The sequence below is a fragment of the Augochlora pura genome, chromosome 7 (assembly GCF_028453695.1).
Source record: "Augochlora pura isolate Apur16 chromosome 7, APUR_v2.2.1, whole genome shotgun sequence".
Lineage (NCBI taxonomy): Eukaryota > Metazoa > Arthropoda > Insecta > Hymenoptera > Halictidae > Augochlora > Augochlora pura.
Genome location: NC_135778.1, coordinates 13250428 through 13274034, shown reverse-complemented (window position 1 = coordinate 13274034; position 23607 = coordinate 13250428). Strand labels below are relative to the sequence as shown.

General features: G+C 39.1%; 1 protein-coding gene and 1 long non-coding RNA gene across 2 annotated transcripts in view; one reads left to right on the top strand and one right to left on the bottom strand.

Annotated features, from left to right (window-relative positions):
• The window catches only part of LOC144473642 (protein SCAI), a 34763-nt gene extending 17040 nt beyond the window's left edge, over positions 1-17723 (top strand). Inside the window, exons 3-4 of the mRNA XM_078187708.1 lie at positions 3654-4067; positions 11706-17723. Coding sequence (XP_078043834.1) covers positions 3654-4067; positions 11706-11950 — 659 coding nt within the window. The 3' untranslated portion in view covers positions 11951-17723. The remainder of the gene's footprint in view (positions 1-3653; positions 4068-11705) is intronic.
• On the bottom strand, positions 11297-11892 carry LOC144473644 (uncharacterized). Its single transcript, XR_013494620.1, has 2 exons — positions 11587-11892; positions 11297-11498 (listed from the first exon to the last, which is right to left on the bottom strand). It is a non-coding gene; the product is annotated as an uncharacterized LOC144473644 (long non-coding RNA).
• Positions 17724-23607: the final 5884 nt, after the last annotated feature.

Here is a 23607-nt window from a genome sequence, read left to right as displayed (position 1 = left end):
GAAAAACCTCTAAGGGCAGTTTTTACCATCTTAATCGGCTGTGTCCTTTATATCCTTCGGTCTGATTCAAAAAAGTTATTACATGTAAGCAGTTGTTGGTGATTAGCACTTTACCATCGTAACAATTCCTTTGGTAGATCGAGACAATTTTTATCTCAACTATAACTTAATACACTTTCATTCATAAATTTTTGTGTAGAGTTATCCAAATAAAAATTAAAGTAAATGAAGACGTATACGAAATAAAAATGATCTTATTCGCTTAAAGAAATTATTAATACGTTTATTGCTGGTCGGATGTGCGTAACACTAATTTTTAACTGGATCTTGAAATTCACTTTTATTGTCATATACATGTTCTATGGTAAATTCTATGTTTCTGATTTTGGTACCAGTAATTGAACAATTATTATATAAATTATTATATAAAAGTATGTATAAATTTCTACGCACCAATCAAATGAAAAGAATCTTAAAAAATGATTCGCATTTCTACAACGGCACGTACATATAAATGCAAAACCCAACATTTGAATTGTGCAATTTTGAATCTTTCAACGTTCTGAAATTCAGCTTAGGTTTAAGTAATTTTACAAACCACTTATGATACCCTCGATATATACGAAGTTAGTTCAATTGAATCGAACGCGTTACTCTTCGCCGGTTCTCTCGTAAGTGGATTAAGGTTTTAGTAGAATATGCTGTCAATGGTCGGACACAAGAATCAAATCGCCAGCGGGGGGAGAGGAAGGGACGAGTCTATGATCGATCGGGGATCGTAGTCACCTGGGGTGAGCCGGAGAATAATTTCTCGAAGGATGCCGCGAACGATTTTGGTAGCTTTCCAATTTGGTAGCCGCCGCCTCGAAAACCGGCACGCTCCGACGAGCTTCTCATTGTTCCGTCGAAGCGGAGCTCGGCTTTCAGCTCGTTCGAGCATGAAGTCGATGCAACCGATCGTCGCTATTCATAGGGAACGTCGGGCGCGAAAACGGACCTAACGAAAGCGCGGGACAATTGACAGGTATCCGCGGATAGTTGCGTTCCCCAGCATTATGTAACTAAACAATAAACTGCAAGGCAACTGAAAATCCTCTCCTTAATCGAGTTCAATTTATTGTTGGGAAACCTACTTACAATTTTCAGCGTTCGACATCGTTTCTGTCGTTCGAATTAATCCGCGAAAGCCGCCAGATTACTCGAAACATTTCACGCGGTAGATATTTTTAGGATTCTCTCATTGCAAAATCTTAACGGTGGAATTACAGGTTTTTTTAACCCTTTGCACTATCGCTCGTTTCATGCTGTGACGATTAGCACTTATTCGTACTTAATAATTTTCGTAATAGGATCAGACAATTTTTTTTCCTATATTGTCTTAATTTACCTTCGTTTCTATACTTTGATACCAGAAACATTTAATAGGAAATTATAAATTTAAAATTGAATAAGAAACTAATATTATTCGTATTTGGTAGAGCTTGTATAAAATCTTCACCACGTGTCTGACCCGTTATAAGGTTTAAAGGCTGGTCGACGTTTTTGTTGTCTAAGTCTTGCACCTGTGTCTTCTTTTATTCAAATATTCCTTTGAGCTGACGAAAAAATATTTTTACTCTCGACAACTAGTCACGCGATAGATATTTTCAGGATTCTCTCATTGCAAAACCTCAACGATGGAATTATAGATTTTTAAAATGCAATAGCTTCAAGCTTAAGTTTAAAGGCTGGTCGTCGTTTTTACTATCTATGTGTTGCTTGAGTATATCGACTATGCCTTCTTTTATTCAAATATTCCTTTGAGCCGATGAAACAACATTTTTACTCTCGACAACTAGTCACGCGAGGTCTACATTAAACACTTAACTGCATAATCTGATTAAGGAAGGAAACCTTCGAAAAGTGGCAGCAAAAAGGCTACCTTCGCAGCATTTACTTTTGAGAAAGTCATTGGGAAAGTTGTTTCGTTCTTATAGGAGATGTTTTAATGTTTCGAAAAAATAAAAGAACCTTTTTGATATTTTTCTTATTACTTTGAAATCGTAGCTCTGTTTTTAACTTACTTAACTTACTATTGCCAAACAAATGGTTTTATATTTCTTGTTCAATAATTGTTAAACTATTAAAGCTGCTTCTATTAAAAATTGTCGAATATATTTATTTATTCAATCGTACACTGTTATAAAAATTCTGAACATTTTTTAATAAATTCTAAATCGTAATCTTTACCAGGCGACTTTTGTTAGTTGTTTTTAGATCTCGGTAGCTTTAGTGTTAATTGGTAAACCACTGGATCAAATAATTTTTTAACGCCCGTACGAAACGAAATTTTGTTGAAAGGTGGAACAACTTTCTGAAAGATGCAATATTTTAATCAAATAATCTCGTTGATATAAATGTGTGCGTTTTAACTACTAGTTTCATTTCAGAATATTGTGAGTTAGAGTAAATTAGTTTGGCGATAAGAAGGAAATAGTTATAATAAATATGAGCTATACAGCCCAAACAAAATTGTATGTATAATTGTAAGTGGCATTCCTAGACATCGGTATTAAAATAAATTATTATTTATAAATTATTAAATTCCGCAGCTATACGGGAACTCCAATTTATTTATACGTTATTGAGCCTGCATGAACGGATCTGGGATGCGAATAATTATAATAATTCTCAGCTATAACTTGACTTTATACTAACTTAACACTTTACCGACTGGTAGCTTACAAATCAGCTTTTTCCTCCGATCAGTAGCTTGTGAATCAGTTGTCTTGCGACCCATAATTTTTTATCTATTATTGAGATAAAAGGGTTAGATTATACTACAGTATGGTCCAATATTATTATATAATTTTTGAAATATTACACGCCTCTCGCGATTAATAAAATAAGATGAAAATATAATGAATAAAATAGATAAAATAAATATTGTTTAATGCTAATGTTATGGAAATATAGAAATGTTAAAACAACCGATCAGTAAAGTGTTACGCAACCATTTTTGGACTCGTATCTTTCGTTACCTATGAGAAAGTCTTCAAAGTAAAGAGCATCTTACCATCTTCTCGTGATTTGCGAAGTACACATTACTATCTTAATGACTAATTCATCGATTACAGTGGTACAGTGACGTACCTTCAGTCGACATCCGAGCAGTGTTGTCTACGAAAACATCTTTAAAACTACATTTTCTTATTTCTGTACTTAAAATGAAACTAAAACGTTTATAATACCACTTTATCCATCTCGTTCACATCTGGTAACTCCAGATTGATACTTTCCACGTAATCTACACATCCGAGTTTCTTCAGCTCGTTCAATGTTCATTCAGGAAAATTTTGAGGGAACATATAATTCACAAACGTTCCTATAAACATCCCTGATGCAAAACTAAAACGTTCGAGCAATTTCACATCTCATCGAGCGCGGTTCTCCATACTGAATTTTCTACACTCTCTGGCCTGTGGGTCCTAGGGTATCGAATATCCCTTAAGCCCTCTCCATCAAGCGTTCTGGTCCCTCCTCCGCGTCCACTGGTCCTGTTCCCAAAAAAAGCCAACGTATCCCACCACGGCGATTTTTCCAAGACATCACTGCATCGGAACGATCGGCGAAACCGGAATTGCACGATGTTGATAAACGTTGCGGTGTTCCAGTGGGGTACGACCTGGGCGGCGTGTCGACCTGCAGCAAGAGGGACCCGGAGCACGGGAAGAGGCCGACAGGTGGCAAGGAGCCGCACTGCCTGTACCCAGGCGACCTGTATCCGTTCACCAGGAAACCGCTGTTCGTGGTGGTCGACTCGGACAACAGCTTCGTGTTCCAGCAGATACCGCGCTACTTCGGCCAGCCGTTGATGGTGCTGATGTCGCCGCAGGACACGCCGCCGACCCTACGGGACATCCGACACGGCGGCAGCCTGTTCACCCTGTTCCTCCACGCCCCCCTCGCCGCCTTCTGCCTTATATGCAACATCGGTAGCCTGGCCGTGCACCACTGGGAGCGATGCCAGCGTTACATCGAGCGATTCCTCATCGAGGCCTGTCAGCTCGTCACGCGCTCCAGATGTGGTAAGGACTCTAGCACCGTTTGTTTGAACCTTTATCCAGCTTCCTTCGTCCTTAACCCCTTGCACTACGACTCCTTTCAGCTGGGGTTGATTAGCACTTATTTGTCCTTAATCTTTTAGGCACGGCTGGATTTTGCGCGAATGAAATTTTTCATCGCTTAATTACCATTTTTGTTAATATATATATATATATATATATATATTCTTTTCTTAGTGTATTGTACTTATACACTTTCACTTTAATCGTTTACTTTGATAATTAATAATACAACTGAGTGCAGCACAAAACATCCGCGAAAGCCACTATAACGGCGCGTCATGCCTAAGTGGTTAATATCTTCCATAACAGGACCAGATTATTTGTGTTTCTTCTATTGTTTTTACTTATTTCCGTTTCTAGATTTTGATGATAGAAAAATTCAATTTGGAATAAATGAATAGTATTCATATTTATATGATCTGGCCATTTGACATTTTACTAAAAGTTGATATTATTATATGTAATTCTGAACCAGTTAACTGTGGCGATTTCTATGCAAAGCACCCACCAGCGTGTGTCGCGATAATCAAGAGGTGGCGGGTATAGTAGGGAATCCAACTCAAATTATTTATAATTTTCATTTTTGTTTGTTTCATTTCGTTTTGACCTCTAAACATATTAAAATTTACGAATATAAGTTAGTTTTTGGCAGAATTACAATTTAAATATTATACAATTTAAATTTTACTTTTTACTTAAATAAACATGTAAGCATGTACCATCAGTGATACACGTGACATGGAACGTGTTAAAATAATTCAGACAGGCTTATTTCGTTGACTTTTAACCAACAAATTTGACACGTTGATTTTTATGACTTTGAATTAACTAATCGAGACTCTCCTCTATATACTGAACCATTTAACAGTTATTAATGTCTTTTTACCGAACTACTAACCGTGTATGAACTGACCTTTAATGCTCCGTTCGTTAATTCCTCGTATTAGTAATATTTCCTTGATCTCTTTTATTTCCCTGGGACTATCGAATTTGTTTATACGATCTTTTCTAATAGACGCGTAAATTACACACGCTCTACATTATACAGTTGAATGTCAAATTTCAATATAAGTAAAGTTTCTTTGAGGGAAGTATAAGCTTCTATCTTGGCAGATGGTTCTTGAAACTGCTCCAGAATGTTCCGATTTTACAGAATGATCTGCAAGTTCGTGATAGATCGACTGCGGATCTTTGTGCAAAATAGAGTTCGAAGTAAATCGTACGAAATGTAGGTAAAATAGAAATATATTTCACGTGTTAATAATTTTAATCGATCGAGAAATACGTTGGAACGACTTTAGATTCGTCTAATGTCTGTACATGAAATCCAGCGTCAGCGGAGCTCGCGTCTCATTGGTCAATGTTTTTCGTTGACCTCTTAGGTCACAATTGTTTTATTAATTGTTAAAGTAAACGATTAAAGTGAAATTGTGCATGTACAATACACTAAGAAAAGAATATAATTCATAATATACAGGGTGAGTCACCAAACGTTTGCATCTCAAATATCTTTGTTGTTTCCAAAGATACGTAAAATATGGTAAGAACAAAGTTTCATGGTACAATGGTGATGACACAATGCTATAAAAAGATTTTGTTTCTTTGTCACTTTTTTGGAGACATTAAGGTCACCTTGACTTTTTTAAATGGAACCACACTTTTTTAATCACCTTCAATGATAGTTACTTTCATTCAGAATTCAGTGACAATAATTATTCAGAAAACAAAAAAATATACTGATATTAAATAAGAATACTGAATAACAGTAATATTGAAGGACGTTAGTATGTTTACTTTAACTACAACCATAGTATGTTCACTATTTACTACAAGTATCAACCGTGATAAACGTATTCTGCTTTCATATTCAAAACCTTATACGTTTTCTCTGTCTGTGACCTTGACATAACCTTTGAATAATTATCTTTAGAAACAACAAAGATATTTGAGGTGCAAACGTTTAGTGACTCATCCCGTATATAACTGAACGGAAAATGTGTATATTAAGAAAAATGGTGATTTAGTTATAAAAAACTTTATTTGCGCAAAATCCAGCCTTGCCTAACAGGTTAATAACTCGTTAACGATGCCTCAGAGAAGATTTTTGTAGAAGAAAAAGTTGCTTGAAATGAGACATCTCCCATTCGTGGATTATTAGGGCTTGATGCGATAAGCGATCGGCAAAGTATCTGCATTTAGAAGAATCCTGTAGCTTCGGAACGCGGCATAGAAAATAGGCGAATTCAAGGACGAAAGTCCGCAGTCTAGCGACACGTAGACACGGTCTCCCTCATCGAGGCCTGTCGGCTCGTCGCGTGCTCCAGATGCGGTAAGGACTCCTAGCGCCGTTTGTTTTCTCCTTTCGCCTCCTTTCTTTTTTGTTAGGACTGTCGTCATTTGAATGTCGCGAGAAGCCCGTCTTAGGCGAGAGGGTCGGGGCCGAGATCCGGGAGTTCTAATTGGCTCACGACGACGGTAGGACGGGTGAGATATCAGAGGACACGGATCCGTGCCGGTGAAACTTTCTTGGCTCCGGCATGCTGATTTCGAGGGGCTGGTCCAGTTGGAACCGTTTTTTGGAAAGCCCGCGTATTGATCCCGGCGCCGGAAACGGGAACGGCAGCCTCGAAAGTCTATCGATTGGTTGGCGGGAAAAATTATTCAGTGTGACCATCGTCGAATCGGTCTTTCAAATATTGACCACGTGTTGCGGGTTAACCGTGTATAATAAATGCCCAGCAGGCCCGACAAGTTAAACGTTAACTTCAGAGCTCTAGTCAAAGAGTTAGCACTTCTAAAAGAAAAATAAGTTTCGGAATGTTTAATAAAACACGTTTTCTAAGTTGATCATAGAAAACATAAGGGTTGGAAATTATCGTTGAAAAATTTCATATAAGAAACGGAATATTAAATGTTGAAACACAAAACTCACTTGTATCTCTCCTAACGCTCTCAATCTACGGTCACTGCTTTCTTCCAACTTCATCTCGATCCCCTTTGGACCCAACGTCACACAATAACCTCACAATATGTTTTGTTCGGTAAATAAAAAGTTCATTACACTCGAAACCAAACCGAAGGCACAATAAGTGGTTAGCTCACAGTAATCGGCCCCGTTACCCTAGCGATGAGAATGAATTGGACACGCGCAAAGTGAGAGAATGAACGTAAGGGCAGCAAGGGAAAGATGGTCCATCGAGTTGTAAGAAAGAATCGCGTCCCGGACATCAGCTAACGGGACGAAAAGGGGATTCATGATTGCGTTACGACGATAAACAGAGTCTGGCCTAGATCCAGTCCGTGTTTATCGCTGAACCGGCAATCTCGTCTCGTAGACGCGTGATCTAGGGTCGGCCACAAAGGGGCTCCCTATTGTTCCTCCCGCGACAGCGATATGTCGTACGAGTTTTGAACGTACGAGTGGCTCCCTTTGTCGAGTATCTGATAGCGGGGGCCTTCCCTCGCCTCGCCCCCTCCCCCGACCCCCTTGAATAACGCTTCGCGATACGTTTCGAGCCGGGGCTCAAGAAAGTTTCACCGAATCGATCGGAGCGGCCGAACCTCCGACTAACCGATACGATAATTCGCTACGGAAGACATAGAAGAACAAATCGACGATTTTTGGTCCGATATTCCGACAATTTTCTGGCAATCCTCTGACAATTTTCTGACAATTTTCTGACAATAGTTCTGCAAGTAAAGGGAAATTAAGGAGGCGTAGTGATTTGGCGCGAGGATCATTCGATACCTCAAAAGATTGGCAATTCAATATTTCAAAGATCAGAATGCAAGATAAATTAATCCCATTTTATGCAAGATTTCACATATAAATTTGAATTTGGAAATGGAAAATTAAAGCATCAATTTGTAAATGAGAATTTGTATCGAATACTATAAAAATAAATTAGCCATTAGTTTAGCCATGAAGTTTCATTAGTTAGTGCCTTGAGTTAGTGTCATGAGTTTCTTATATTAGTAAGTGATCGTAATATTGCCGACTTTTCTCTCTGATGACTATGACCAATATCAATTATTTTGTAACAAGTGGCGACTAGCTTCACTATTATCGTGGCGAACAATTTCGTCCACCAGAGAAAATTTCATTCTGTTCATTAAGTAATCTAGTATTACACGGCCAGGAAGCTCCGCATTAAAATTGAGAGTCTATAGCACAGAGGTTTATGTTTTCGTGTCTGTAGCTTTCGTTCCAACTTTCGTCTTACACTAGGTAACTAATGTGATTAATTATTCCAGAATTCTATAGGTCTTATACGTAGACTTATTCAATGAAATGTTTAGTATCGAAGAAACGTAGAGTTGGGCATTTCTCTACTTCTAAGTATTGACTGAGTTTCGTTGAGTAGCTAACATGAAAATTCCCTCATTATTTGTACAGTGCGCGATCGAAATAATGACTCGAAAAGGTAATTTCTGCTAGAAAAGATAAAACGAATATTATTTTATTCGTCCATTAGTATTTCCTTATTATTAATCTTTAGGTTGTTTGGACTAAGTAGAAACAGTATGCGCTAGTCAGACAGGCCATTAGATATCCAGGTTTTTAAATCGAAGGCTTTCGAAATAGTAGGTTGAAATCTATGAAACGGGCGTTCGGTAAAAATAAAGAACAAAAAGCGCAATTTCTCACATTATTTATTATGTTCCATCGAAATAATTACCATTGACATCTACGACTTTCTGCCAATTCAAAGTCTTTTATATCATCTCGTCTATTGTATTTTTTTTCTCTTAAAAATAATTCATAATTTTTGTTTGAAATTTTGAGCTGCGCTATCATTCAATTTGAAGTCGTACAAAAAAATGTAGATGTAAATCGCGTTTTCTTTTCATCTGGTTTCGAAGAAAAATCAAATAAAAATGCAATACAAACGCGAACAAATTTTACGAAACGAGTAAGAAGGAATAGTTTTAAAATTTATAAATAAAAATATCGAGCGCACGTTACAGTGAACCTACCTCGATCACAGCTGAAAACGGACTAAACAAAAACGCCCGTTTCATAGTTTCGAACCTAATAAAATTGTCCGAGTAAATAAATGTTTCACCTCGCTTGTTCAGCGATTTCTGAGCCATCCTGTACATACTCGGATCAGAGTTGTCCCTTCGCCGACAGCTGGAGACGTCAGCCGCCGACAATGATTTCGTTAGGCCGCGACGAGAGTGTTCGCGAGTCGCAAACTCGCGCGTTTATGCGACGAGATTCTCGACGTCGCCTCTCACAAAATCTGGAGCAAGGGTTTATCAACGCTTGCGTAATCTCTGGCAGATTTTGCTCGACCCTTTCGTTGCGACATCGATGCCCGACTTCGAGAGTTATCCGTGCTTGTGGCTCGGTTCCATCTTCCAAGCTCTTGAAAAAGAGAAAGATCATTTAAATATAATTCAGATTTCGTATATTATGTCTTGTTTTTTACCTGTCAAAAATATTAACGACTCTCATCGTTTTGATTTGTTTTAACTTCCCGATTGAAAAATATTTATTGAATGACAATTATCTCACTGTACTCTGTATTACATAATTCAGCAATGATTATAATGACAACCTTGATAATTATCTTAAGAATTCAAAATGTTCAACCAAGAAGCCAATATAATATAATTATTAAATTATATTACAATGAGCTGAATGCAGTATAGGATATATTTTTCAATAAGGGAATTAGTACAATAAAATCGGTAATATTCTTTAACATTTTTAACAGATAAATAAGAAAATACAATAACATAATCAGAACCATCGATATTCTATACATTTTTCTTGACATTTTGTACAGCCCGTGAAAAAAATATTACCAAAGACCGGTCAATTGAGATTATTATATTTTTGTATTTCACCGTCGGGTATCATTAAAGAAAATTTTGCGTTACTTATGGTACATATTACCGCACACCTAGTCGAATAGAAATTATGTTATGAATCGGTTAATAATTCTAATCTGCTCCACGTATATCTGATACGAGCGAGGGAAATAATACTTATGTAAACCGTGTAACATACACGTGGCAGTCAACGTGTTAAAGCCCTACTTTTGCGGGAACTGGTTGGTCCGAGTATAACCCTATAGTCTAACCGCGCTATAGTCTAATCAGCGAACGGAGCCAGTACAGGTAAACAAAACATCGGCGTGCTAAGCACGTGATAGATTCAGCGGCAATAGCTATTGGTTCTGTCCGACTAATCCGACCTTGTTCCACCTAAATGCTCCGACCAAAACGCGCCCGCGAAAGTGTTCACCTTGCGCATTTGTTTACAGCCACTGACCCGGCTTGCCGCATAGCGTAGTTGCTATTAAATTGCACCTACCATCTGGAGGTCTAAGCTGCCGCCTTAGTAGACCTCGATAGAGCCTACCCTTCTCTCCGCCTAATGAAATTTCCCACGATCCACGGATACTGGCCGTAAACAGAAATCCAAATTACACGTGGCAGAATTATTTGTACTGGATAAAAAGTGAATATTGTAGTTAATTTTAATACTGCTATATCAGTCTTGCCTCGCGTTTCCGTTCGTCTCGATTAGAACCAGTTTCTCTTCAATTTCACTTCCGTTTGAATGAAACATTGGATTCACCATATTTAATCACTTCTGTTCGAGAAAATTTTATAATTAGACTGCCGATTTTTGTGGAAAATAAAAATTGTCCGCATTAATTCTAAGAAGCAGTAACCAGATAGAAGCTTCATTTTTTCTTTAACCCCTTGCACTATAATAACGAGTCAAACTCGTACTGAATATTTATTGCACGATTCAATAAATAAGGCTGCCAATCATTTCTATTAAATCGAAACAAAATTTGACTCTTCTGTGATCAAAATCTGGAAATGTAAGTGAACGAAGACAATAGTGAAACAAAAATCATTTGGTGACATCAAGGAAATTATTAAGAACAAGAAAGTAGTAATCAAGGTAATTCTGAAGGACACCGTAGTGCAAGGGGTAACTTGAAAATAAAGCCGATACATTCTCAAATACCTCGAGAATTTCCACTGTTTTATATTTCTTTTACTCACTTTTGTTATAAACACATTAAATTCAAGGTCTAGTAATAACACGACCACGACACAGTATTATAATGTAAATCACAAACGTACAAGTATTACTAGTTCATTTGTACGATATTCTGAAACTGTTTAGTTACAAGTAACACGATCTTTTTCAATGGCAACTGATAAAATATATATATAAGAAATAATTTATGTAATATGTGCAATTCACTATTGATCCGAGTCAGTCGTCGCGCGTGTGTGACATTCTTCTTCTTAATCAGAGACTGGTCACTCTAAATAACTTCACTGTTGAGTCCTCTATTAGGATTACGACATGGACTTCTTTTCTCCCGCCATCTCCCTCCTAGGTCGCCATAAAGTGTCCTGAAATGATTAAGAGCACAATAGCGTAATTGTTTTCAAAAGTGGTTTCTTTAAATTAATATGTTCTCAGATATATTTCGACCCTTACTGCCATCTTTGAAAGATTTAGTAAAAATGGAGCCGAGTCTGGTCCATGGACGATGAAGTAGAAGACTAAAGAAATAAGTGTCCAGGCTGTAATTAACACTGTTGCGTTTCTGTTGACAGAGACCAGCGTGTTGCAATTCTTCGGTGACGATTTCCTACGGCTGTTGCTGGTGCGGTACGTGTTTTGCGACGTAGTGCTGAACCTGCACCGGTCGTTCAGGGGTCGACAGCAGAGACCCCGGTGCCATCCGCCGCTGCCCGACGCGGAGGTGCTCGAGCACCCGACGCTCCATCACCTGGTGCTCGACCTGGCCGCGTGTCTCGACTGCCGCGACCACTTCCCGGACAGCAACGAGCTCGCCTGACCCCGGCATCTTCCCTGCCGGGCCACCGAGTCGACGTCCCTGCTGCCGCCGTACAGCCACGACTACGATTACGATTACTGTATCTATAATGGCAAAAATAAAATCGTTACACTGAGACCTCATTAAAAGGAAGAAAAAGAAAAGAAAGAAACAAAAAAAGAGAACAAGAACCGCAACGTCTAACGGCGAGTAATCCGCGTGCTCGACGAAACCGAGAACAAGAAAGAAAGAGAGCGAGAGTGTGTGTGCGAATGCGAGAGATAGAGAGAGAGAGAGAGAGAGAAAGGGAGAAAGAACGCAAGAATAACAAAAGAGAGGAAAACACATAAAAAGGAACTGTCGCTCGATCGAACGCCGCGGGCTTCGACGTACACGTACACGCTTTCACGCGCGTGGCCCCGGGTGCAACGTTGAATTTCCGGCGCCACGTCTATAATGTAGGTGGATCGTCGATTGAGCGAATGCGGAAGTTCTGTTTGCCGGTGATCCCTGTAGGAAACACTCCGCAGTGTTTCGTTCGGTAGTCCAACGGTGTCGTTTTTTACCCTCTTCGGGGACAGAACCCTTTGTGTCCTGAATTATGCCAGTTTTTGGGTCTCGTTCAGTTCGTTTCAGATGGTTGGAAAACGTGCATGCAACACGTGCAAATGGCATTACGTCTTTAATGCACGTGTCTCTATCTTGGTCCCCTATCTTCAGATTTCTTCGTGCAATTGCATGATAAGCTCGCTCTAAGCCAATCTTATCGTGAGAAAACTGCATCTGCTTGAAAGATCATAAAAACTGTTCCATCTACATCGGACTACCTAGTTATCTTGTTTAGTAGCTTCGTTATTAATTACTTACTGTCGAGATAATCTACAAAGTCTTATGTATATATTGAATATAATTTCTTTTATTGAATTGTACCACTCACTTATTTTGCAATCATTGTTTGCGATAGTGTAACTTTCGATCTATCTAAAATTTTGGATCTAAGATTTTTGAACGACCAAGGATCTTATTTTGCATAAGATTTCAAATTCCAGAATCAGCTTCCGTGTAATTACAACTAGGTATGACAACTAGAAGGTTCGATTTATATGAAACACCCTGTATATCGTCGAGAGAACAATGCTATCAAATTCTGTTTAAAATTCTCATCACGATATTATATGGACAGGGGTTGTTATTTTAAAAATATCTAACCGCATTTAGTTCGCCGCAACATTTCAATGACATTTCATAATAATTCCAGGCCACGAAGGGTCAATCGTCGTTTCGCTGCATACAGTACCTGCTAATTAAATAGCATTTGGTTCGAAATATTCCAGCTTAACTTCTGACATTCTTCTAAATGATAAAAAGCAATAGATATTACATTTTAATATTAGATATCGAAGCTCAAAGGTTGCGTACACGGCCAGTGTCAACTTCGTTCAATTGATATATATTTATATTGTATAAAGTATAAATAACTAAAATTATCCGTACGTTTCTTAAAATTTGTTTCTTCGAAGGGGGTAATGACGTGGTAGCAAACAACAAAACAAGCAAAGATCAAGTTACGGGACCGAATGATTTGGTGGGATGAACACTCGATATTGAATGATTAAAATGGGTAAAGAGCTATTTTTAAAATTACATTTACAATTTTTCAACGATTATAACACTATTCTTTTGTGTGTTACAATTCTCCTTACACCGAGGCATGAAATAAATTGCTGAATAAAATTCTAAGAATTCAAATTTCACAGAACTATTTGTACATACTTTAATATAATTTTCTAAGTTATTGTTTCATTATACAGTCTATGCATTTAAGATAAGAGTGATTAAATGAAGCTTAGAACACTAAGAAAATTAAGAGTTAAAAAATGTACCTACGTTATTTTTAAAAACTGAGTTGGATGACTAAAAAAAAAGAGAAAACTTTCTAATTATTACAATTAATATCGAAAACATTTATTTTGATATTATTATAATTATATTATAATTTTTCGTCATTCCTGGTTTGAAATTCGGATGGAGTTGTAACGATCGTCGCTAGACAGTTGAAAAATTGTAAACCGGACAGTTTCAAGTAGAGCCACAGTGCCTCGAAGGACTGGAAAATAAAATCGGGCCAGCCGAAGATCTCGCTTCGGAATGAATCATATCGAACGTCGCGCTCCTCCATATCAAGTAACTTCTAAGAAACAGAACTTTCGTGGTGTTCAGGGCTCGATCCGAGCGGAGTTTTCGGTAGCGTTCGTTTTCATCGTTCCACCCGGGTGTACACATTTAACAGTGGTTAATATAAAATGATCGACGCCGTGTCTCAGGGTAACCCGGCGTCGGATGGAGGCGTCAAAAAGAATCTCGCGGCGCCGGGAACGCGTTTCTCCGCGTGAACAGTAAACAAACAAAATTATGGAGAACACAGAATGAATGAGGAGAGAAAGAGAGAGAGAGAGAGAGAAAGAGAGAAAGAGAGAGAGAGCGAGCGAGCGAGACAAAAAAGAAAGAAAGAGAGAGAGAAAGAGAGAGAGAGAGAGAGAGAGAGAGAGTGTGAGAATACTCTGAACATTCTATGTAACCGCGACACACCGCTGCCAGTTTTTTGCTACGGACTAGTAATGAAACACAAGAATAAAAATAAATAAAAGAAGAAAAAATCTATATGTGTGCACAGTGAGCGACGAAAGTGTTCGAACGTCGGGCCGGGATCAATGGGCCGTTATGTAAAAGTTGCGTGGGTAGAGTTGTGAATTACTAAAACTGCGCTACTCGATCGTAGGAAAGACCGAGAACACGTGTATCCCGCGTAATCGCGCGAAAGAGAGCCCGAGCTGGGATCGTCACGATACATCGGAACGGGAATAAAATAAGAAATTCGACGAAGCTCAGTACAGATTCTGTGTTACGCTTTTCTTAACACGAGCACTCTATCGTGATATACATATGTACATAAGTCTTACTTTAATCGAGGATATTTTGTAATCTTTATGTTAATATGAAACGACTGAAAATCGATTCTCTGTCCGAGACATCATCTGCCAACTCAACCTGTACTTGCTCCAAAAAAAAAGTATTCTATATACAGATTATCTAATCTGAATTTTTTATATACATTTTTAACTAAATAGACTGCGAAACGCCACGCGTAAACGGATGTAATAAGTTCAACCGAACGACGGTTCCGCGACGGCGAAAGAAATCTTGCTTTCTACTCTGATCTTTGTAGATTGTTTTACGAAAATTACTGTCTGCATAAAAGACAACGCAGTCTATTTAGCAATCGTTTGTTCCGTACACGTGGTAGATTCATTGAAAAAAGAAAAAACCGGTGGAAACGTCGCGTTCAACTTTTTGCATAATAAACGTTTGATTGTCCCCTCGTTGGAATACTTCCGTCACACATTGTGCATAAATATGAATATAAATAAATATAAATAAATATAAATAAATATAAATAAATATAAATATAAATATAAATATGAACATAAATATAAATATGAATATAAATATAAATATAATATATTCTGTCACTGCGTCGATGGTAATTATACGTATGAAAGAAAGACATTGTGATTCTGCATGTGAGCGATGATGAGTGATTTGTACGCACTGGTGCTTTGTACGATTTAAGCTTTAGCGTGTTGTTGGTTCGGTTCGACTCGATTCGGTACGGTTCCGGAATATCCAACGCAGATAGCACGCTCGATCCCCTTATCCCGTTTCCGTTCTCGGCGATTGCTCGATCAACTATAAAACACGAACTTCTGCAACGCCTCTCGAGCGAATCGAACTGCTGCACTCGTCGCTAAATATTTTCACCGGATACTTTCCCCCCAGTAACACACGATAGATATCTTTTCTACTTTTCTATCATAGATCCCCTTTCTGTCAGTGAAACGTTTCGATTACCCCTGTACCAAAGACAGTAAAGCCGATCTTTTTGCTCTCTATAAGTGCGACACTATTGTAAACGTAAATTACAATACGTTCCTTTCGTACAAATGTCTTTTTCACTTCTAGATTCCAATATTTCGTCAATTATTTCGTGAACGTGAGGGAGTCGCCGTTGTTACGTTTGAGCGATCTATAGCGAGCAAGTCGAAAGATGTTCGAAGACAGAAGTACTTAACGACGAGTGTAGAACGAAGTCCAAGCGGGGAGGGCTCGGTGGCAAAACGAATCGTCGAGAGGTCTTGTCCAACGTTCAGCGAACATAGAGGATCGGATGTTGGCCCCGACATGCCGGGACTCGATCGTAGTTTGTTGTACGCGTCCGTCGGATTTAACGCGATTCTATTTTCGTTGACGCGTCGATTTTCCGGCTCCTCTGCTCCGTCTCTCTCTCTCTCTGATCGTTCCCACTTGCAATCGGCCGAACATCACCCACGCACCGAAAACTCCCTCCCACGTCTCACCGTTTCTCGCTCGATTCTGTTCACCCTCGTTCGTCGTGTCTCCCGTTCTACAGGGTGATTCATTCGAACTCGACGATCCCGAATTGAACGCGTTACTCGTTTCGTGTCGGGGCTGTTGGTTTCACGGGATATTCGACGTACCTGGTTAGAGACACTTTCGTTGGCTATCTGGGTCATCTGCTGCACTAAATTGTCCGATTGTAGAATTACTCGGGAACCGGAATAGACGATAATAATACAGGGGTATCGAAGGGTTTGTTTAGATAGACGAAAATCGTCCGCGAAGAAAACTAATCTTCTCATGATTCCTAGATGAGCCAAAACAATTCGAGCACCTGAATCAGGTGATTAGATAAAAGAAAAATCTCCTTGCTATGATCCTTGAACAAACTAAAATTGTATAACCATTTAAACTAAACCAGATGCCTGGTTAAAAGAAAAATAATGTTACTATGCTTTCTTCGTAAGCAAAAATTGCCCGGATGAAAGAAGAATCATTTTTCTATCGTAAGCAAAAATTATTTGAGTTCAGACCAGGTGTCTAGGTAGCAGACAAATTTTGCCACGACGGAACGAGAACCTGGGCCCTAGGTAGACAACATTTTCTGGGTACCTGGGTCCCAGGTGATTCCAAGCAAACTATTTGGATCATCGTGTCACTGAAGGATAACCCTATCGAATAGACAAGATAGATACCGGGTATCTTCTTGCGCGGGTACCACGTTAATCGAGTGTCTCAGAAATCAGCGGCTCTGTTTGATGTACAATGAAACCGTTGAAACGGAAATTAGATAATTTCGAGGGGACAGTGCCCCGGTTTTCGAAAGCCACTGATGTAGCCTCTTGATCGCGAGAACGTTGTACCTTCTCGCGGGGGTCGGGGACGGGTATAGGATTCTTGTCTAGATAGGACAAATAGAAGATTTCAGTTGTAAGGGAACGGCGTCGTGACTTTTACAGCGATCCAATATATTGTGATATATTTATTTTTATACACGTAACGTCACGAGATAGAAAAGGAAAACGTACGTCTTAAGTCACTGTACAGTATTAGTTCGTGTGTTTGAATCGCCATTTCGAAGGACAATTATAAATTCATCGTACTTGTTCTATTGTTCATTCGTCGTAGCCGATTAGTTTAGATCGGGGAGGCTCGTGCAGCTAGGTTTATCACGCAATGCAGGATCGTCGGGTTGTATTCGAGTCGCCAAGCACGTTTGTAAACCTGGAAATACTTTTAATCAGTTCATGCGATACAGTCAGAGGAACAATATTTCTGTGCAACTGAATGATTCGTATAGACACGCCGTGGAACCTCCCTAACGTTAGGAGCTGTTCAATTTTATTGCGAACCGATTAAACGAATTTGAAAATGTCAATGTATTGTTTCTAATCTCCTAAAGTTATTGAAAAAAGGAAAAACTCACTGCATAGTTTCTACTTTTTTTTTTTCAACCGATGCAGACCGTTTTCGTTTTGCATAAAAATGTAATTAATATTTCAATGTCGTTCATTTGAAACGAGAGCATTTACAAAATTGTGGGAGCTGCAATTTGAGGACAATACGACTTTCTGTTGGATATATCGATTGTAATGCATACAAAAATAAAATGCTTAGGAAGATGTCATAACATTTTCAAATAAAATTGTCAATATTCATATTAAATTATAAGTTGAATTGAATGAAACGAATGTTGCCTTTAACTAGTGAAATATGTATATAATCTGACACGCTTCTAAAAAAACTATTCTGATACTTCAGATTGTACATATTGCGGGACACAGTTGTCGGTCCAAAAACGCTGTCACAAGTGTCGAATCCAGTGCAACAAATTTTTGCTCCGCTGTATTTCTATGAATGATTTCAAAAAGTGTTTTGCCATTTGCATATGCAAGTGACTCGAAAAGACTCGAATGGGTGCAGATGAATCCACTTGTGGGCCGTCCTCATTATCTTCCAAGTTCCCGTCATTCCCGAAACGCGCCGCCATTTTGCTTGTGAGCCCGTTCCCCCCAGCGGTTCGCCGAAGCGTCATAGAGGCCCAACCGAGGCTCGTTTATTTATAAACAAAAAAGAAAAAAATGGAACGCTCGCGAGCCGGCAGCCGCGTCTCTCATCGAGTCCGGAGATCACGGATGACGATTCGCCGAATTGTACGATGTCGCCCCGTGAAAAACGCGCTCGCGACCGCCATTACGTCGGAAATCGACCCAGCGGGGCGAGGAGAAGCATGATACAAGGGACAGACAAACGATCAAACACAACAAAATGAAACAACAAAGATCGAATAAGAGTTCAACTGTGTTCGTGTGTACATACAATACGATTATGTAAAACGTAGTCTTTATAAAAACGAGAGAAAGACAAGGAAGAAACGGAAAGGGACACTAAGATAACGACTCGGGAGTAGCGTAATCGATCTACAGTATTGTCGGACGAAAGTTCGCGCAGCATCGTTGTTAAGGGATTATCACACGCATTCGTGAAAATAACAATGTTTCACTCTTAAAGAAATTTTTAGGAACGAGAATATTGTCATACTTAATATTTAAGTCCAGAGGGATTATTAACAAAATTCAATGCGACGGAAGAAATATAACTTTTGACCCTTATCGGACGTGTATCACGTTCCACGTGACATTATATTATTAGGTCTGAAAATCTGACGTCCGATAAGGGATAAATTGGGAATAAGTTTTTCACAGAGCCGTAATTTAATTTAAGATAAATTATTAGTAGACAGCGGATTTTATGCATTTATTATTTATTATGCATTTAGAGGAATTTATATGTGTCAACGTATTATCTTTAACCTATTAGTATTGTTAGCGACAGAATGAAACTTCTAATTAGCTATTCTCTTGCAATTAACGTAGGCAATATTTATTTTGCATATAAATACGCTGTCGGATTACTAGAAATATATTTTACCTGTTTGATTGCTGCGGAAGTGTGATAACCCCTTAAAGAAATTACACGCGGCACAGTGTATTATAACAGATGTCCTGTACATTCTCTATGTTTTGTAAGAGCCCGCAATCTTCGAACGCGATAATAATACGCTGTGCGTGACCTAACCACCCGACATCGCGGTTACGCGACGCATACGCAAGACGATCGTTCTATATTTACTGTTTATAATGTCCAGCGTAGTTATAGTCGACGGAGGAGACGCAACGGACTCGTCGATTTAGTCGGTTGAGGACCGTGGATGAGACTAGATCTGACCAGACCTTGCACTTGCTGCGAGCAAAACCCAGACCTGCATACCTCATCTTAACTCGTTCTGAAACTCTGAGGTCTGATGCGGGTCTTTATGCATTTAATTTCAATGTAATCGGGCAAAAGGACTGTGTAGACGAACTGTGGATTTTTGGCACTCATGACAACAATTAAGAGACAAAATATCAACCTCTAAAATCATTAGAAGAGATCTATACTAAGGTTATAATATTAGGGACTTACTAAAATAATCAGATGGAATGTTATGAAAAATTATATGTGAACAACTTTTCTAACATTGAATCAAATGAACCGGATTTATTTCGAGATGATGAAAAGTCTAGTTTGCTAGAACAATATCAATCTTTTTTACATAAACTGTAATTAGGTGGAATGACGAGACAATGTTTTCCAACTTTTTTAATCAAGCACGTAACAAAAATTTAAACATCGTCCGATTTTGGTGCTCAGATAAAAAATTTGGAAACGCGATTTCTACAATTTTCCTGTCATTCCAACCAATTATTATATTTGCAACAATTTTTTAGACATTGTCTAGAAACCTAGTTCTTGGCATGCCACAAAAAAATCGACTGATTTGATTCAACTACAAAAAAGTTCGACCATTTTGAAGAGAACCGCACACTTCTGTCGAACTTCGAGAAAATCCACAGTCTATACATGGACTAACAAAAAATTTTAAATAACATCCTCGCTAAAGTTTGTCTTTCTGTTAACGCTTATAGATTCTAAGGAAATTATAGACGCGAGGAGCTCCTACAAAGGGAATTCGAAGAACAAAGCCATGAAACAAATACTCGAGATACTTAAAATGTTTATAAATGTGTGCACGGGTTCTCTGACCACGGGCAAATTTTCTGTGAACATTTATAAACGGGTTTTCAAATAGAATCGTCAGAAGAATGGATAATCCGATGACCGATCGAGGTCACCGGAAACGAATTGGTTGGGTTCGTTGCGGAATCTCGTCTGTTGATTATAAAACGAGGAAACGCCGACAGACGCGCCGCGACCGACGGTCGGAGACCATGCGGCGACTATGCTCGTCGATTCTTATCCTCTTAGGCACGGCTGGATTTTGCGCGAATGAAATTTTTCGTAACTAAATTACCATTTTTCGTAATATATGTATATGTTTTTTGGTATAGCTGCATATAGTATTAGCTATATATATTAATTTCTTAGTGTACTGTATATATACACTTTCACTTTAATCGGTTACTTTAATAACTAATCATACTGAATAACATGTAATTAATAACATTTGAGTAAGGCTCGAATTATCCGCGAAAGCCACTTTAATGGCGCGTCGTGCCTAAGAGGTTTTAACCGTGACCGATCCGTCCGGCTTGCGGGGGCGTCGCGTCGGTCGTTTCCGGTTCTGGAGTCGATTCCTGGGCAAACGTTTCGCCGACGTCGAAAGCAATTTTAGTTAGAACCGGGTGAATACAGTTAAGAGACACTTTGTGATATTCTGTCCTCCTCTGGCGCGTTCCCTCGCAGCTCTGCGATCTATAGTCGGATCGAAATATAGCTCAAGGTCACTACCCCGACGATGTTCACTTGGAATTTTTTATTGACTTGGAAGAATACTTTGAAAAAAGGACAACAGAGGCACTTTGATACAGTTCTTTGGATATTCTGTATTTTTTTTTGTTACTGCGTGTCGGTCTGCGAGCACTCAGATCCATCACTATCCCCTCACTCTTTATGAATCATGCGACATCCGGCGCCCGTCTGATTCTGTTCTTTACAGATTCGCTCGTCACTGCTGGATCATCGTTCATTACCTCCTCCTGCTCCGACTGCGCAACTGTCAAGGTAACATTCTCACCGTGGTTGATTTAGGGGATGCTGCGTGCTCTCGTGCTGATTAGGCGGACATTCGGAATCGCCGTTGCGCGTGAAATGTCGATTCCATTTAGGTCGGGCGTTGCACATCACGTCGGGCGAAGATCTCTGAGCATAGGTCGATGCCAAAGTTTTTGATCCAAAAAGTTTTACTATTTTTATTTCTGCTAAAAGAAGTGGACAGTCCGGTATAAGTATATCAGAAACGAGAAAATCCGTCGGCGAGATTTTAATGTCGCGAGATGATCGATAGAAGATCGATATGGAATGAGACATTTCATTCGCAGCAAACGAATATGAACATCGTACAGATACGGCACACGCGACGAGATAGACGATTAAACAATCGAGGGCAGGTTAGACGACGGAATGAGAAATTCATGATTCCTTTAGCAACTAAAATTCTAACGCAAGTTGATTCTATAAAACGTTGGACAATTATAAATGAATCTCGTTATTTATTATTAGGTCTTTAGCCAATAAAGTTCAATACGTTTTTTCCTAAAGATTCGACGTTCTCTGGAATTGTGATATAGAAGTGAAGCCGCCGTTCCATACGATAAGGGAAACAAAGAAATCGACCTTTAAAGCGAACGCCTCCGTCAGTACAAAGAATAATACATTATAGAAGAGTAACCATAAAACGGCAAGAGAGAAATAAATTTTAATGATCTTATGGACATTCGTTCATTTATTAGCTGTTAAGCGAGCAACTTCTAAAGAGCTGAAACTATGTTTTCGTAATTCGCGAGAGTTTTCACGGTGTACGTCAGAGTGAAGAAAACAATTTTTGTCATTCTAACGGCTAACGACGGTTACAACAACAAATTTTGCATACTTTAATATATCTTTCCGTAGCATACACGTTTCGTATGTTGTATTCGTTTGTATCGTTCTCTAAATAAATTCAAGATACACAACTTATTAGCTATAATTAATAATTGAATCAATGTTCATAAAAAACGTTCAGAGCAGTCGCTTATTTTTATTCGAATACATAGACTGTTGTGACTGACTATATTTGATATGATCGCATATAAATCCACAGTCTAACGAGCATCCCCGGCGGCGTAGTACGATTCCGAGTCGTGTCGTCTCAGATGCAGAGAAAAATTTGTTCGCAATTCGCTAGGGACGTCAGCCGTGATGCGTTCGGAAACCCGGTCATTCTCTGCTATATTTCGGCCATCGACGGATGGCAGCGTTTTTGTTGCTCGCCGAGGCGCGCCGTGCCGTGTTCGTTGCATGGTCGAGTGCCAAGACGTGACATAATCGACGAATCCGTGTGGTCGGCCGAAGTGTATCCGTTCGGTTCCGCTCGATCGTGCTCATCCCGAGCATCGCTCTCCCCGCTGTTGCGTAACCGATCTAGCAACGAGCAAGGCGTTATGTTGTTCCTACGAGCGGCCATCTTGGAGAACCGACGCGGAGGACCGCTTCCGGTGCCGATCGAAGACGCCACCGTTTCCCGAATTCCAACGTTCGATGATTTTTAGTGATACGATTTGATCGGATTGTTGTAGACGTAATTGATCATTGTCCCGATGGCGACAATCTGTTATTTTTCTTATTCATTCGTTCGAACATTCTCGTATCTGTTTGTATCAAGATGTTTGTGGAAGTTACGTTTGCATATTTGAATAGCTGTCGAATGGCACTACGGATCTTTAGGCTTGTTGAGCGATTTCTTCGGATTCGAGCAGACATGGTAGCAGTCTTTCCTTGCAATTTATAAAGTAGTCATTAATGCATAAAGATCCGTAGTCCAATTATTATTATTATTATCATTATTAGTATTATTATCCTTTTTTCCTGTATTCCTGGACTTCGATAATTTTTTAACACAGTGTAAAGAATGTAAATAGAGAAATACTTATTCTTCCATTCAACCGTGTTGTTCCAAGTTAGATAGCTCTGTATCTGCACGATAGAAAGTGTATTTGTAATACTTATATTGAAATTCGTGAATGTTCAACGATTGATGGTCCCGTAAGTAAGTCAATTATAAAAAGATCTAAACTTTCCGGTTATGTTCACAAACCGATTTATACGAATTCAGGGCAGTGCACTTCCATGTAAACAGCCTGAAATCAATTCCGCGGTTAAAATAGACGCTAGTCTCATCGACAAATCAACAGCGCGGAATTTTCTACGTTCTCTGCGGGATT